A 17,747-nucleotide genomic window follows, 5' to 3' on the forward strand; every position below is an offset into this window, starting at 1 on the left:
AAAAGTAAATATATTTAGCCTCCAGGACAGACCTTGGACTATCAGTTTAGTAGACATTAACTTATGAAATCCCTTTGCCTCTCGGGGTGATCTTTGCTCCTTTAATAAGCTGATGCAATGCCAATTTGCATCTATAAAAGTCCAAGCAGAACAGCTGGACAAGTATGTCTGAAAGAGACTTAACATCATTTGGGAAACACGATTGTCGCAGGACAGCTATCCAAAGATGATGCAGTGTTTGAAAGTTGTGGCGGTCATCTTCGCTTGTTCAGTCCTGCTGTCTCAGGTAAGAACACTTCTGGTATTTCAATTCCAAACTGGAGGGAGATGCTAGCTTATTTGCATGCCATGCATTTCAGGTGTCTTTATGCTTGGCTATGCCAAGTTCACAGAGACCAGAATTACCAGCCGTATCAAGACAGCATGACTGCTAGCTGTTATTAGCATTCTGCTCATCATTATGCCATGTGTTTTTGGAAGGAGGGTTTGGCTATTGCAAGGACTTTGGAGCAGACATGTTGTGCTGCCACACAGGTTGTGTGTGTTAACTAGGCCAGGCAAAGGCCTGTTTTGCCTTTACTGCAACACAGCCCAAGCTCTACTTTTGTCCCATAGAAATGAATGTCAACCAGTAACTTGTACTGGAAAGAAAGTAAAACGGTGTACTTAATGACTCCAGTGAGTTGTGTATTTTTGGATGTAGGAAGTGTTAGGTTTTGACATTCCTACTGGTCTGGAGAACGGTTGTGCAGAAACAACAATAAACAATAGCTTCCATATAGAAATGACTTCAGCCAAATTCTGCAGAGAATCAGGAGGGCTTAATAGCTAAATGGACCTCAACAAAATATATAACAGCTGCCTACAATTCTGTTTCAGACACACTGTGCCCCTCTGCATCCAGAAAACTCTCAGCTATTAAGGCCGAAGAGAATGACACCCTTCTGGAGAGGGATCTCAAGACCGATTGGAGCAGCGTGCAGGGATAACAGTGAATGTGCCACAAGACTATGCAGGTAATTTTTATCTCACTCCTTGAAATGAATTCCATGATGACAGGAGCAGCCATTTGAGTCATCCTGAACAGAAATGAGGAACATATGTGACTCTTTGAGCTTCCAAATCCCGCAAAAATAAATAAATAATAATCAGAATGATAGGAATTGCAAATCTAGACTGTCCCATTTTTAAATGAATAAACTTTAAACTACACTGAGCCTTTAATACAGTCTAGATTATCTGGAACATTTTAAATATTGCCAGATGAATTACCATAGAGATGTCAACTGTGAAAATAGTTTAGGATCAAGACAGTAAAACACAGACTAGTCAATAAAGCTATTTATATTTATGCTAGTCATTAGACTATTCCCTGAAAATATACATCAACTGAGCATCAAAAACTAAAAGAAACAATTATTTTCGGTGTGCTGTTCTAAAAACAAAATTACTCTGTGCTAATGAAATGTTTGATGGTGACACTATTTGCTCTCCCCTTAAGACGAATACCAGACACCGATCAGTTTTTTAAAAATAAAAACCATAACATTTAACTTTGCTTTCATATTACAGAGCTGTATAAAGTATATTAATTCCTCTCTGTATATTGCTTTTTTATTTTTCAGAAACAAACACTGTTCTTTAAGAGTATCACAGGAGTGATTGTTCACTAAGGTGAAGAAACTGCTGCTGCTGCTTTTGATAATGCTCCTCCCTGTTTATTTATTATCACCTCTCCTGAGATCATGTGCTTAAAGATTTTCAATGAAAGCTTCTGTTGTATGGACAGCTACAAAGGACTTCAATGTGTCAAAGCACATTTTAATTTAGGCTACATCTTTCCATCATCAGTCCTTTAGAGGAAGCTCAAGTAGTTTAAACCTATCTTGTTTTTTGTACTGTTTATCATGTTTTTCTATGCAAGACATTAAATAGCTGTTAAGCAAACACACTTTGCTATGTGCCTAGTATGCCAGCCAAAAGGGAAAGCCAGTCTGGGAAGATACCCTGGAAGTACCCTGAGCAAAGCTGAACTATAGACCTTTACCATTCTACAGGAGCTAAGGGAATGATATAGGTTTTCCCCCATTAAATCCTCAAGCAATTATTCAACACTGGTAAATCAAAAAAAGCATAAGAGCAATAAGCACCTCGGTACCACAATTGATGCCATCTCTTTTACAATGTTTGCCTTTCAAACTTTAATTGTGTGGTGGGGAATGATGTAACTGGCTTAATAGTAAGGAATGGGTAATTATGCGCATACTGGAAACATAAAATGGAGTTTTCCCCCCTTGGAACATATGGGAGCAGCAGACCACTCTGCCCACTCATCCTCAAACAGAACAATTCTTTCTGAACCAATGTGTAATGCTCTTGTAGAAAGGCCCATACAAAAGGATTAATTCAAGCACAGTGCTTATAAAGTTTAATACAGAAAATCTATTTGATATTTATTAAACTTAGTTTCTCCAGTTACAGTTTTGCATTGTACAAAGCATTTTAATGACACAGTAGTTAAAAAGATCTTTACAAATTGAAATGTGATACCCTTTTCTCCAAATATTTAATTGCCATAAATTTGTTTAAAAATACACATTAAACGCATATTTCAGACACTAAACTTTCTATAATCTCAATACCACAAAATACATAGATATACTATACAGATGTGGGGGGGAAATCTAGTTAGTATATAATACTTTGCTCACCATTAACATACGTGAAATGCACATACTGACTTAGAAATCCTAATTTGGAGCCCCAAAGTACCCTTTTGAAATTTCAAATATATTGAAAGTAAAGGGGGGGATCACAGTTTTGTTTTAAAAGTTTAGTTTTGGTTGAAAACAGATGACTAATACATTGATAAGTAACAAAATGTATAAGACATGGACATGTCATGTACAAAGCATACATCCTGCCAATCATGTTCAGTACCAAGCTGCATGCTCAAGAAGGGATTTTTTAATATTTTTTAATTGATAAGCCAAAGGTTAAAAACAACTTCCCCCTCCCAACACATTTGCCCCCAAAAGGAAAAGAAAAGCCACCTTTACCAAGTAATTTCAAATATGATAAAGGATCTTTAATAAATATATAAGCACTTTATCCTCCATATACAAAACTTCTTAAAACCATTTAAAAATGGAACCAGATACATATGCCAGCAACTGTGCTTGCAGAGGCTTTTGGCCTGGCTCATGTAGCCAAGTTCTATGTTATTTTAGTGCAACCATCTTGGAATGTTGGCTGCCAATACTGATGTGATCTATGAACTAGGAGAAGGAAAACGTCTGAGCCCAATTTGCCAGCACCAGTTCTGTTCGGTTACATTACCAGAAACAAATGTGTGGTCAATACATTTACACATGGAATTGGGAAGACAAGCCAAAATTAGATCCACTTTGACAATTTATCTGAGCGGGAAGCAACAAAATGTCTTCGGCTGAGTTTGCTTAAAGCCTCGATGAATCGGGAGAAGCCATTTTGTAAAAACACTCGGGTTTCTACAAAAGTCTCGACTCCAGTGAGAATGTTACAATCAACCCATTTCCCATAACTGCTATTTTTAAAATGCCATAAGCACCCCAGTACCCACCCAAAATAATGAAACTGATTTCTCATACTCTGTACAGTTAACCTGCATTTTCTAGGTCTTCGGGGAAAGTCGCTGAATAGAGCACACTAGTAAAAGCTTTGGCTACACTCTGTTGAAAGATCTCCAACATTAACTTAGCTACCAAAAACCCAAACTTCCCACAATACTGATTTCCACTCAATTTAACATCATTCTGTCCTTGACGCAAATATTTATGAAATATTTGCCATTCTGGACTCTGCCATATGGTCTGGTTGTTGCTTACTTCTTGTATGGGTAAAATGTATTCAGACTTGATTTGCTCAGGTCCACTGAAACCCCCTTAATAAAAAATACTGCAAAGTTTACAGTGCAGGGAAATGTTACTATATATAGCAAAAGTAGTCTTTCCCGATATTTGCCAGATTTGGCAAGCTTCGTGGTTATCTGCCTACAGCTATGTCTTACTTGCCTTTGGCAATCCCTCCATTATATCCAGACTCCCTACCGGCTGTGGCTGCTCATAACACACACTACAGGGTTTCTCGTGTATAAAATCACAGCAATCAAGCTTCAATAATCTAAAAGAAACTGATAGCACTCCAGCATAATATGCAAAGTTTATCACCATCACCAAAATGAGGATGGCTCAGCACTCAATAAATATATTGATATAGTCAGCTGTACTATAACCTAACACAAGTATAACAAACTTTGGACAGACTTGAGTTCATTCATTTATATATGTATGTAGATATATGTATTAGAAACATGTATATTACAAATTGCATACTGCTGTCAAAGGTCAAGAGCCACTTGCTCTGCTTTACAGCCAAGAGATTTAAATCATATTGAACTGAACACGCTGGGTCATCTTAGTCTGGTACCCTGAATGTACATTTAAGATACAAAATGAAGTAGCTAAGTGTCAACAAGGTCAGTGTTTCCTAGGCATTTTATTAAGGGGATCTGCCATCAGAACTGATCTTTAGTTTGGGGACATGCTAGTCAGAATCGACTGATGAAGTGGAACATTTGTAGCTTCTAATGCTACAGTGTCTCACCCACTCACTGCCAGCAGGCTGGTGAAACACCTAAAGAATTCCACTGGTGGATCTCGTGCCACCGTTCATGAATTGCTCTCCTATGACCCTGCAACTTTTGAGAGAAAATTCAGAATTACTTGAACACCTGAGCAAGCCTAGTCCAACTATTAAGCAGTTCTAAAAGGCTCATCACTGGGATACACAGCAACATTGATATGTGTAAATACACAACCATAAAACCCCTTATTCCAGAGTTTCCACACAAAGACAACAGCACAATGCCAGTGCTCAAAATATACACATAATGCATCTTCAGGGCAGATGTTAAGCTTGCTTTTGCTCTTTGAGAAGAGAAGGAAAAGCTCATGATGTGTTTGCATTTAACAATTAACTTTGGCAAATTACTCATGCACTTTAGAGACAAAGGAATTCCAAGTTCGATGGCCTTTTGAAATTTTGTCTACTCCTAATTTAACTGGTTGGAAACTGCTAGACAGTTTGCATTCATGAAGGAAAAGAACTGCTCATATTTAGGAAATACAAATAATACCTCTGGGAGGCATATATTACAAAAGATAATGCTTGCTAGCTTAGGTATACATTTAAAACTACAGAGGCCTTGCTAAATTATTAAACATACAAATGTCTAGGATTCATCTGAAGAAGCTTCTTTAAAAAAAATCCAATCTGATATAGAGTATTCTACTTCTGAAAACAATGTTTTTTTAAAAAAACGAGAGATTTTCCCACTGGCAGTTATGGTAACTGGGTACAAAACCAAGCCAAATCACCCTGCTGATCACTGCAGCACTACACAGCAAGTGAGCTTGTAATCCAACTCCTGCTAACAGTGTAGAGGCTTCGGTATGATAAGTGTGCCAGGCACTTCTGAATGTTAAGGAAAAACCTACCCATTGGATCTGAGTTAGCATCTGTGCTGTGCCTCTTGGGACCAAAGCACATGAAAACGTGCCCGCTTTAAAACTGCTTCACGAGATTGGTACCTCTACACAAGCAGCTCACATGAAATGGACCACAGAAACCATTTCTTTTTATTTAAAAAAATAATAATCTGAAACTCTCTTAGTCTGTGTGCCAGGCACATACACAATAAACTGCTTGCCAAGGAAGCGGTTTAAAGAAGGTTCCATATGACAGCAGTTGTATTTGCACTGGCCAAACAGCGACACCAAAAGAATATGTAGCCATTTAATACATCATCACCCATTACTGCTTAACTGAAATTCAGTTTGCCCACAGTAAATCATCCTAGGCTGCATCATTTTCTCAAATATTGTTTGATTTATCATCTTTTGTATGCATGGGTGCGACTTCGTATTTTTGCCTCCACTCTTACAATGCATTCTTGTGGATAAGAGTGCAACAGTAAACAGCATTAATGATTGTGAATACAGAACCAAGGGATAGTTGATTTCATCGGAAACAATTCAAAGTATCAAGGTAAGAGAACCTGTGCATTCCTTGAAGTACAAAACATCCGAACACAAGGCTCCGTTGACTATGCAAGCTATAGTTTAGTGACTATAATTTATGAAGTTTCTCAACGTCCCAAGGACACACTGCAGTACTAATCAATGTAGAATTCTATTCCTTCTTTCAACGTTCGCCATCATTTTGGCACATAGCTATACAGCTAGACATAAATTTAGTGCAATCATTTTCTTGAACATGCACATTTACATCTGGGGTAGGGTTCAGGGACAAGGGCAGGTAAAGCAGCATTCCACAACCCCACACGGAGAGGGGTTCAGAGTTTGACTCTAACGAACAACCAATGTGTGTATTCTCAACAAATGACAGCCACTAGTTATCAGGAAAAGGAAGTGGAATTTTACCAAAGTACTGCAGGAGACCAACTGGATACAGTATACCAGGTCCTAAGTGTAAAACCTCTTGTAAACAGTATTCAAAATCTTCGTCTAAAAAGGCATAAGGCACACCAGACATGTTAGGGATGCTAAGCAGTATTCTTTTCGTCAGGCAGGCACCTCCTATGGAAAGGTGCTCTGGTTAGTAACCTTAAAGCAGTCACTTAGAATTCCACGCATGATTTTTGCTGATCACAGTTATTTCCTTGAAAATTAAAGATTCTGTTCCCATCACAAACACTTAACATTAAGGAAGGTGTCATAAAATGGGGTAAAAGCAAGATTTTAAATCAACTGGACGTTAACAGTTTAAAATGTCCCTGTAATCATACGTCTACTCTCAACCCCATGTTGCCCCCTGCGTACACCTAACCATGAGAAACCCAAGGGTGTTTAGTTACTGCTCACATTTTCTGATTTACCACTGGAAATGGACAAGCATCACTTCCATGCAGGAGTGAGTTAGTGGCTTCAGTGTCTAATAAAGACAAGCAAGGAAACAGAGGCTGCACCAAAGCACAAGATTGTCCATTTGAAACCATTTCTGGTCTACACCTGCAGACTGAAGCTCAATTGTGAGACCCACATCACTTTGATATTGCATTAAATGCAACTTCCTGGAAGGTTTTCATATTATTAGTGTTAAGACATGTGTTTTGAAGCTAAGTGTCCATAGAGATTTTTTTTTTTTACATCTCACTTAAATAAAATGGCTTAATGTATAGAACAACATCCTTGGAACTTAGTACAATAATAAACCTGTGGCTGTCATTTAGGGGTTTAACTGAGATATTCATGAAAATATGTCCCTACACTTTAGAATCTATCAACCCTGACTTTCTCTTACAATCTCTACCACCACAAGACATTACAGAATAACAAAGCTCACAAAATACTTAAATAAAGTGTCTACATTTTATCTTCACTAAGTACTTGATCAGGTAAAATTTATAGGAAAAATTGCTAAATCTTAAAAAAGCCCAAAAATAGAGCTTTCAAAAACAAATTAAAATAAATATGTTTTAAAACAGATTTGTTAGGCATAATTACTAGAATTCCAATCCAATTGCAGCTCAATGAATCCATCTTACATTAAAACGTTGGAGAGTTTAAACTATTTTTTAAATACCTTAAAAATGGAACAACTGAAAAAGTTCATTAACATGATGGTTGGGAGGTTCTCAAACACATGATGCTGGGAGACACATGAAAGCATTCCTTAATCTCAGTGTCCACTAAGCAATGCATTATGGCAGTCTTCCTTATTTTTTTATGACACAGTGTTGAAAAAAAATCAGAGGCAGCAAGAAAAGTATCTTCTATGCTTTAGATTTCTTCAGTCCAGTTATCACTTGGCATCCAAACGCAACCAATGCAGTCCCTGTCTTGTGTAACGTACTAGGTCTGTCATGACACTTGCATTAAAGATCAGAGGGCCCATCACTTTATCCAGTTCAGCAAAGAATTCTGCAGAAAAGAAGAAGCAACCAGATTGAAATACACCTTTACGCAACATATTCCCCAAGATTAAAACGATGGAAAATTCACATTAAAATTGTATTTTTTCTGACTGCAATGCTAAACAAAATAAAAAAGCACGGAATGGGAACTTTGATTCTCTGAATCTCTTAACTACTCTTGCAGGGATCACACTCAGTCAGAGAACCTTTCCGGGCTCTGAGCAACTGCTAACTGATTTGTATGCTGGGGCATCTAAATCAGATGTTTATTTACAGATAGGTAGCCGTGTTGGTCTGCCATAGTCAAAACAAAAAATTTTTTCCCCTTCCAGTAGCACCTTAAAGACCAACTAAGTTAGTTCTTGGTATGAGCTTTCATCGTCTAACATTCTCATCGTCTAACATTGTATATGCCATCAAATGCCAACAGTGTCCTTCAGCTCTCTATATTGGACAAACAGGCCAAACCTTACGCCAAAGAATAAACGGACATAAATCGGACATCAAGAATCACAAGACAGAGAAACCAGTAGGAGAACACTTCAATCACCCAGGACATTCTATACAAGATCTCAAAGTAGCTGTATTACTACAAAGGAATTTCAGAAATAGACTGGAAAGAGAAGCTGCTGAATTGCAACTCATTACCAAACTTAAAACCATGGAGAGACCTGGTCTGAACAAAGACATTGGATTCTTATCTCATTATACATGACAAAGCCATTTTTCACCTTCTCACCCCTTGCTTTTTCCTGTAAGACCTATTGCAGTCGTTAAGAGTAGTCAACAGGCTCATCACAGCTATCTGCCAATCACCCTTCTGAGTAATACCCCTCCCCACCTTCTCACTATATAGAAGGATCTGGCAACTTCTGTTTCAGTGTATCTGAAGAAGTGTGCATGCACACAAAAGCTCATACCAAGAACTAACTTAGTTGGTCTTTAAGGTGCTACTGGAAGGGGGAAAAAAGATGTTTATTTAGTGATAGTAGGGTAGAAATCTTTCAAGTGGAGATAACTGAAGGTTTGTATAATAAGTGTTCACAGAGTGGGATCTTAGTGTACTTTAGACATAACAAAGTGCTCAAAGTTTCATATAACATTCAAACAATACATTCTAATATTGGTCAATTTTCTCTAAGCCTCAGAACATTTCATATACCTATATAGAAAAAAATATTGATATGTGTGCACGCATGTGTGTGTGTGTGTGTGCGCGCGCACACACACACACACACACACACACACACACCCTTTCAACTGAAGATCTCAGGACAGTTCACAAGATAAAAATATAGGATAAAAGCACAAATAAAAGGTTAGAATACAAAACTATAAAACCCCCTCCCACAAACATATTTAAAAGGCCATAGAATATTAATCAGCCAAAGGCCTGGTTGAAGTGGAACATTTTCACCTGGTGTCTAATATATGTATATTATAGATAGATCGATAGATCGATAGATATTTTCAGCTGTCTGTAGTGGCTCCCCATTCGTAGAATGCTCTCTCCATTATAATGATAGTGCTGACAAAACTCCCTGGGGAGAGCATTCTACGAATGGGGAGCCACTGCAGACAGCTGAATACATGAGCTGTAACAATGGGGATGGAGCTGTCTCCTAACATCCACTGGCCTTACAGGCTGGTCCTCCAGACAAGTGAGAGTCTGAAGAGGGTTTCAACTGAATGAGCTTGGAAACGCTCCCTGTGATCTGACAAGACAGGGTTCCTGCTTGTAGGAGGGTTTCCAAGTGTGTTCTACTGAATGAGCTTAAAACCCACTTCTGATCTTTGTACATCTGAAGAGTAGCTTGCACGCTTTGGGGTGAAGCTTGACTCTGGCACCAGCCCCCATTTTGCAGCTCAAGTGCTCCAGAAAATGCCTGAGGATGGCTTCTTAGGGACTCAGTGTTATTGGTTTCAGTTATTTAATTTTCCTCCTTCTTTCCCCACTTTTTAAAGTGTATGGGCTGGGGAGAGGCACGGGTCTCTTGAGGTCATGGAATGTACCAATGAAAGGAAAGACATTTTACAGTCTTAAGTGAACCAGTACCAGCAATAATTTAAGTACTGATTTAAAAAAAAAACCTTTAAATGTCATGGTCTATGTGACTAGACCTGATGGTAGATTAACGCAGCCAAGTCTTACCCTTTTGCTCTCTAGCAAGCTGATCAGCTTGGTCCCAAATTTCAGTGGCATACAGAAAATTGGATGTAACCTGGACATAGCTGGCTGCCATCTGGTGTATCCGTTGTGGAATAGTAACTGAAGATGTGCTCCCTGAAGGGTTGCTTGACCCTGAAGAGTAATTTCCTGAATTTCCCGGAGACAACTTCGGAGAGACTGGAGACGGCATGCTGACTGGTTTGCTAATAATTAAAAAGATCACACACATTTGTTTGCCACCATCAACATTAAGCCAAACATTAAGAGAAGGTATGTGATACTGACAAAGTTATGTAATATTAAAACTATATTCTGACATTCACTCTATAGGGACAATTAGAACTATTAAAATTGACGTCACCCATTACTTATAGATCTAATTCAGCACATATCACATTGTGCACAGTCCAGGATGCTAGATATGGGATTAACCACCCATATAGCATCCATTTGCATTCATACAAGCTGACCAGAGGGGGCTAAATTTTCCTGGAGGTTTATGTAACACTACATACCAAAATATTGCCAATATGTTATTGCTACTAGACCCAAGTGTGCAAACTCTTATTTAAACCATGTAGCACTTCCAGTAAGTGCTACGAGTAATATTAATGTTGTGATAATCTTGTCAGTTAATTATTAGTGTGTTTCCCTCTCAATTTGTGGGAGACTGAATACAGTCCTTTGAGAAATGGAAATAAATCATGAAAATCTGCATGTTTTTCTAGAAGGAAAAAAGTCTATCACATTAAAGCCTCAGAATGCAACAGTGCACAGACCCTTAGAGAAAATGAAGGAAGATCAGAGAACACAGAAACCACCATCTGATGATGATCCAAGTATCAACAGCTAGATTTCTCATTTTGGTTGTATCCAACAGTGCTGTTCAACTGACTGGGAGGATAGTAATTTTCAGTGTTTCCTCATGCTGCTGCACCAAACCCCAAATCTGCTCCAGAAGCTTGTGTGGCTTTCCAGAGACGACTATGGAGCACAGAATGGAGGAGTAATTGCTGAAAAATGCTTTCCTCCCTGTTCTGCTGACGGAAGACTTTCTGAATGGCATCATTGGATACAACCCAGTATTGTGTATAAAAGAAACACTTACCTTCCCATACCAGGTGATGGTGCTTGAGAATTGTTATAGGAATTCTGTTGAGGAAAAACAACCCATTCAATAAATTGTACAATAAAATCTGGAAAATACAGCAGTCACCAAGTATGTTGATGCCAGATGTCAGGGATAATGGGAGTTATTATTCTTCATTCAATTTATTAGTCACCTAATACAAAATGTCTTTCTTACACAATTCATCAAGTTTAACTACACCGCTCCCCCCCCAAAAAACCATTCCTGCATAGAGAAGCATGATGATCACAATGAATAACCCTTTGGGTTAGGCAATTTCTTTCCAAAGCTACAATGAACATGTTTTTTACCTTTAGATGTTCAGTCAATGTCTTGGAATACTTCAGGGCACTCTCCTTCTTCAGTTTGAAAAGTCTTAAGTATAACAGGGACTGGCATCTAAGACTAGTAAAAGAAATAACACCATCACTTTAATTATTATATATATAATTTTCTTGTTATGAAATTGTGCAAACAAATAATAAAACACGACATGACTAACCAAAAATCGGTCTGGGGGTGTAAAATACTAAATGTATTATTTTATAGTACATAATAATGAGGTGACTACACTAAGCTAATTATTACTTTGGAATATTGCCAATGGCAGTACAAATAATAACAGCTATGTGATGGGAAATGTACAGTGCACTTCTGTAACATAACCAGGAGTATTAGAACAGTTGAATTCAAAGAAGATTAAAGTGATACTAAATCCCAAGTAGAAGTGTGGACTTCTCCTTGACATCTTGAAGAGCTGTTACTAGTCAAGAACAAAAAGTATTTGGCTAGATAGTAAGCTTTGGTTTTTTTCCTTATCACAAAATGTATATTATACAGGTATAGTCTGCCTTCAAAGCTATTTAACTGTAATTGCTCAAACTGTACATACCATAGCACTGCTAGCCTTTTGTCTGCTGCAGTAGCATCTGGTGCTGAGTAATTCTTCAGTTTCATAGTGTACCTGCAACCAAAAAATAATGTAAGCAACTGTCAGGTCAAAACATTCAGTTCTTATTCACAATTCTTTAATGAACAAATGTGAGGCTTGTGCTTTATTCTTTGTGCCAAAAAATCTGCAGTTAGCCCCAAGTTGAAAAATACCGAGAGTGGAATATTTTTGTTCAATGTTTTACTAAGGCACTCACGCCACAGCTCCTAATCCCCATTTTGATGACAATGCTTGTTGCATGTTCTGTATCACTTACTTGATCAGCTCCACAGTTTCCGAATACATAGGGAACGGGGACTTTGATTCCTGAGCATTTTTCTCTAATGCATTCCCACATTCAATGAACGACACGACGGCATCAAGGTAGTACACAGCTTTCTCAAACCTGTCAGACTAAAGAAATATAAAGCCTTTTGACAATCAACTCATAAAAGTGAGGATTACTACTACAGTGTCAGGCAAAATAGTCCGGGGGGGGGGGAGGGGGAGAGAATCATGCCAACCTAGGACAATAAGCAATGCCTCTAAGTAAACAACAGTTTAGCGTTTTCCTTACCAATGCATCAGCATTGTGCTTTAATTTCTTTGCTTCTTGCAAGTAGTGATCTGCTGAGTAAGTCCTGCAACATAAAATGAAAACCTATGAGATTGATAATATCAGAGCAGTCTTACCCTTTGGTGCCTTTCCCATTTATGGAGGGTTATCGAGGAGCTCTAAGCTGCTCTAGCAGCATGCAGGATACAGTGTGAGAAGCCCTAATTTCCTGGCCTGACAATGCTCCCAACACACCCCTCCTGCACTGGCACAATGCATTGCATCCACACAGCGGCACTTTGGCTTACAATGTGTTCTCACTGTACTGGAGCAAAGGAATGACGTTTGGTTTGGTACTGGTTTGGGTCTGTGTTACTAGATTTGCACAGCAGATACGTAGTACTTGGCCTTCAATTCCACAACAAAACATGTTTCGACTGGTGGGCATGGTTTAAGGGAAATGGCCTTGTGGGCCAAAGTGGATCTTCTGGCAGGCTCTGATCTATAATGACTGGCAGAAGCTCTCCAGGGTTTCAGGCAGGAATCTTTCTCAGCCCTCCCTGAAGGAAATGTCTGGGATTGAACCTGGGACCCTCTCATGCAAAGCATATGCTGTGCCCCTTCTCAGGAGAACAGTGTATTTTTGGGAGGAGAGGGGAACTAATTCAGTTCAGAGAAGATCTGCAGATTTGCAGAAATAGACGGCATCATGCTGCATTTCACTCCTGGCAGCTGTAACTCCTTGCAACAGATGAGTCCAAAGGTACCCAAACTTTCATGTCAGAAAGACAGAGCAAAAAGACTAAAATGGACGACACACAGATGTCAGTATAAATATTCATCACACATTCTTGGTAACATAGAGACCAACTGCCTGACTTCTATCTGTTCTCACCTGTCATCGAACACTAGCTTTGCTCTCCGGGACTTCGAGTTATCTGTAGTCATGGTGGAGGCAGAAGGGCAGTTTGAAGAATTATTTAAAAGCTTCTCCTTGAAAGAAGACAGACCACAATTAGTTAAAACACTGATTTTTGGCGAACAAATATTCACTGCTTGTGCTTCACTTGCTGAGCTCAGGCTGGCTAAATGCAATCCAGATGTGTACCGTCATTCATGTTTACCACATATACAGCTTGACCGACACAGATGTTGCCATATGGACTCCAACAGATTCAAAACACAACAGGGGCACTTTTCAATTAGGAACTGAATTGTTATTGTTTGCATATAATTAATAATACAATTTATTAGGCATTTTCTAATGCTCACAGCTATACAGCTTTGTTAGGTCTCGTTCTCAGTGCTGTTCCAACCTATGCTGCAGTAGAACTATGCAGGAAGGATCAAATTACAGTCAGATGCCTGAGCAACGGCTGAATATTGCCATTATGTAACAGTGCAGCATACAACCAAAGATATTTTACTTTCCAGACGAAGTGAAATACTTTTTTCCAAAGAAAGCTACAAGTTCCAGGGTGGCCAAAGTTCTGAAATCGAATAACTACAGCAAAGTTTTCAGATGCCCACCATTCTTATCACTGCTCCCACGTCCCCAACAGTTCTCCGTAATCACTGTTATGTCTCGCTCCTTCTTCCAACCCTCCAACAGCTGTTTCCCCTATTTAACTTGAACTTAAAATACATCACAGTAAGGCAGAGGTGCAAGGTGCCAACCCCGCTCCTAGAGCTTTTAGCACCTCTCTGTTCCTCCCGTACTTTTGTGCTTGTGAGTAGAGGCAGCAGCAGAGAAGCAGTCTTTCTAGCTGTCAATCTGCCCGGGAAGGTAGGGGCCCAGCTGGGAGGCTGGGGGGTGTCAAGGGCTTTGAGGGCGCTGACCTGTCCCACCCTGTCAGGATTAAAGAGCCACAAGCAGCCAGCGGGGTGGGTCCTAAAGCTCACCAACAGCGAGAGACTCTGGAGGGAAGTGGAAGCAAAAAGAAGGAAACCCAGCAGAACAAACAACTGTGTGTGCTTGTAGGCACAGAGAGAGGGAAAAGGAGGGGGGGAATGGGCTGATTGGCTGCTGAGAGAAGCAGCGGGGAGAGAGCTTGTAAGTGAGAAATGTAGAGAAAAACAGCTAGAGGCAGAGAAAGGTATGGAGTGTGAAAGCACGCAAATCGAAAGGTTACAAGGAATGAAACAGAGAAAGAGAAACCTTGTGTGTGCACTTGAACCTGCGAGTCTGCGTGAAGTCACGAGGAAAATGAGAGTTAGAAGGTGTAAAAGGAAGGGAAGGAGCTTCATACAACACAAGTTTAACTGGTTTGTACTTCCTCCATGAGAGGGGAAAAACCAAGGCAGGGGGTTTACAAAGGATCTCTAGTGTTAATTACACCAATGGCACTGATAAACCAAGGAAACAGAGAAGCATGATGACGGAAAAAAGAAAAACCCTCTAGCGTGAGACTACTAAGGGTTCACCTGGAACCGGGTTCACAGGGGACATGGGGAGCAAGAAGCATCACACTGCCCTTTTAATATATGAAGGGAGTCTACAGTCTTCTCTCTATTCAACTTTAGTTTTTCTTTCAATCATCATCTGTATGTTAAATCTGTTTACAAAACAGATAAACCAAATTCTGCTTCAATAATGAAACTCAGCCAACTAGGCTAATGCATTAATAGAACACATCAATGCTACCCTAGCAGGAGAATTATTAAAACCCAGCAGAACTATGAGGGGATACTAATTACCCTAATTTTAAATTGGTCCAGACATGACTCAGTGTAGGCTTAAAAGAAGGGTGCCAAAAAATCTATTAAAAACCAACTCCTGCCACATACACAAGCTCTTTGGAATTTCCCCCGTGAAAGCACTGTTTAGTCCAACTCTACTTGGCTCAAAAAATCAAGACTTTTGCAGCTACATTCCTTGGTGAAATATTTAGCCACTTGTTTACTTTCTGAGGTCCTCCCATTGTCCTAGTTTCTACAAGGCTCTAGTTTTGCTTGAGGCATAAGCAAATTTACTTTCACTTACTAGTTTATCTACCACTATGTTCCTATTAATGAAACACTGACCACTGATGAACAGAAAACCTCTAATTCAGAGAAACATTTGCAGTCTAGGAACTACCGGCATGCAACATATCAACTTTGTTGTCTACTTAAAGGTGTGCTCATGTCCACAAAGGTTCCTCTAACACAGGGTGGTACAACTTTTCATATCAAGTTTACTTCAGCATACAATCCACAGGCTGCACACTGCCTTGTTACGTGCGGTGGGGGGAAACAAGGCCAAAATCTGAACCCCCTGCCCAACCAGCCTTTGTGCAGCCTTCCCAAATCCCAGTAAAAGGGCGCTGCACTTTGGGATGGAGCTGTGAGGCTCTGGCAGGGTCCTAGAGTCCTCCTACCTCATTCCCAAAGCTGAGAAAGCACTAACTAGGATTTGGAAAGGAGATGAGAAGACTCTAAAAACCCTGTCAGAGCCCTCACACCTTCTCCTTTGCAGGGGACATCAAATGTTGCCGGGGGAACACCAAAAGGCATTGCGGGTCATATACACCCCCTGGGCCACACATTGGACCACCCTGCTCTAACAGGTATCTTATAAACTCCAAGCTGTCGTGTCTCAATTAGAGAACTCAAAAGCTGTGAAATTCTAGCCTTAGCCAGACAAAACAGTCAAATACTCCTACAATGTCTGAGTGGAAAACAAGCCCCTCCCTCTGACGTCTAAAAGCATATAGCATGAATGTCTGCAAAGAGGAACCCTTTGTGCTTACAGCTGTACTAACAAAGGCATCCATGCAACCTGGAATTCTACTGGTTCCAGATTACATGGATGCCTTTGCTGGTACAAGAGTACACAGGAAGGTTACCTCCTTGCAAACGTTTGTGATGTAGGCATGGACAAGAGGGCAGGCCAAGCTAGCATGCGTATGTCAGGTCAGTCAATGCAGCCCTGCTCCCATTTTTTGTTCAACATGTAAGGGTTTCTTCTGAAGAGGGCTTATTTGCTTGGTTTTACAAAAAGTGCAAACGAAAGGTTATGGACAATGGAAAACTATGATGGAAGTATAATCTTTTTACCTTTGCTTCCTTGGTATTACTTGAGGCCTTCCCTTCAGTCTTCTTTTGTTTAGAAGAGCTACCTTTGCTGCTGCTACTCTCCTTGTTATTGTTACTGCTCGATTTCAAGGAAGATGACTGACTGACGGTTCTCTTCCGAGAACCATGCTCCTGCTTGGAATCTTTCTGGGTGGCTGGGGTTGTGGCTGGAGACGGAAGAAGATCCTTCTCCTTAACAGCACTCTGCTTTGATGATCTGCCCCACAGGGAAGGGAAAAAAATATTAACCAATGCAAGTTACTGCAACCATGAACCTATGGAAACCTATTCCATGCTTCAAGTTCCACTAGCAAAAATATCCCATGTAAGAATGAAGAAAATATGGCAGCTCTAAAAGTAGAACATTAAACAGAAAAACCAACCAATCGGCGCTTGTGACACCCCTGTCCCCAGATGTTGTTTGATGCAAATGGTTAGAGATGGGGGTTGTAGTGCAGCAACATTTGGAGGGCTACAGGTGCCCCCTGCCCCCGCTTTACAGCAACAGTGGTCAACCAGTGGCCCACGGCCATTTTGGGACAGGTGCCCAAAGCATTCTCAGAATTCAAATATGCCCACTGTTTGAAAAAGGATGGTGACCCCTGATCTAAAAAGGTAGAGATAACGAGCTATGATCCAGAAAGGTGCCCACTTACAAAAAAATTGGAGCTCTTATAAGCTGTCTCTTCAGAATGGACAAATTGCAATTTAAACTACCAAATGTTATATGTGTGGTGGGGCATTTGACATGGCAGCTTTTTTATAAGAAATACTTGCTAAAAGCAGGTATACATTTCCCCCCTAACTTTACCTTTGAACAAGTGCTGTGTCAACCCAAAATTGAGACTTTTAAAGAAAGCAATCTGACAATTCTGCAGGGGTAACTGATCAAACAAAAACTGGAACTTTGTGTGCAAATGGACCGCTTTT

The 17,747-nt window shown here is 39.9% G+C and overlaps 2 protein-coding genes across 6 annotated transcripts in view; one reads left to right on the plus strand and one right to left on the minus strand.

The window, feature by feature from the left end:
* The first annotated feature begins 126 nt into the window (after positions 1-126).
* On the plus strand, positions 127-5,681 carry LEAP2 (liver enriched antimicrobial peptide 2). The gene is made up of 3 exons (XM_083600178.1): positions 127-286; positions 880-1,016; positions 1,626-5,681. Exons 1-3 carry the CDS (start codon positions 227-229, stop codon positions 1,660-1,662), a joined length of 234 nt encoding a protein of 77 aa, XP_083456304.1. The 5' UTR covers positions 127-226; the 3' UTR covers positions 1,663-5,681.
* The window catches only part of AFF4 (ALF transcription elongation factor 4), a gene marked incomplete at its 5' end in the record, with an annotated part of 52,479 nt that continues 37,154 nt past the window's right edge, over positions 2,423-17,747 (minus strand). For all 5 annotated transcript variants that reach the window (XM_083600091.1, XM_083600089.1, XM_083600088.1 and 2 more), the window contains 9 exons: positions 2,423-7,982; positions 10,128-10,348; positions 11,254-11,297; positions 11,586-11,679; positions 12,167-12,238; positions 12,483-12,619; positions 12,783-12,846; positions 13,657-13,754; positions 16,800-17,034. In XM_083600091.1, coding sequence (XP_083456217.1) covers positions 7,864-7,982; positions 10,128-10,348; positions 11,254-11,297; positions 11,586-11,679; positions 12,167-12,238; positions 12,483-12,619; positions 12,783-12,846; positions 13,657-13,754; positions 16,800-17,034 — 1,084 coding nt within the window. In that variant the 3' untranslated portion in view covers positions 2,423-7,863. The remainder of the gene's footprint in view (positions 7,983-10,127; positions 10,349-11,253; positions 11,298-11,585; positions 11,680-12,166; positions 12,239-12,482; positions 12,620-12,782; positions 12,847-13,656; positions 13,755-16,799; positions 17,035-17,747) is intronic.

Source organism: Podarcis filfolensis (genome assembly GCF_964270895.1).
Source record: "Podarcis filfolensis genome assembly, chromosome: 2".
Taxonomy (NCBI): Eukaryota; Metazoa; Chordata; class Lepidosauria; order Squamata; family Lacertidae; genus Podarcis; species Podarcis filfolensis.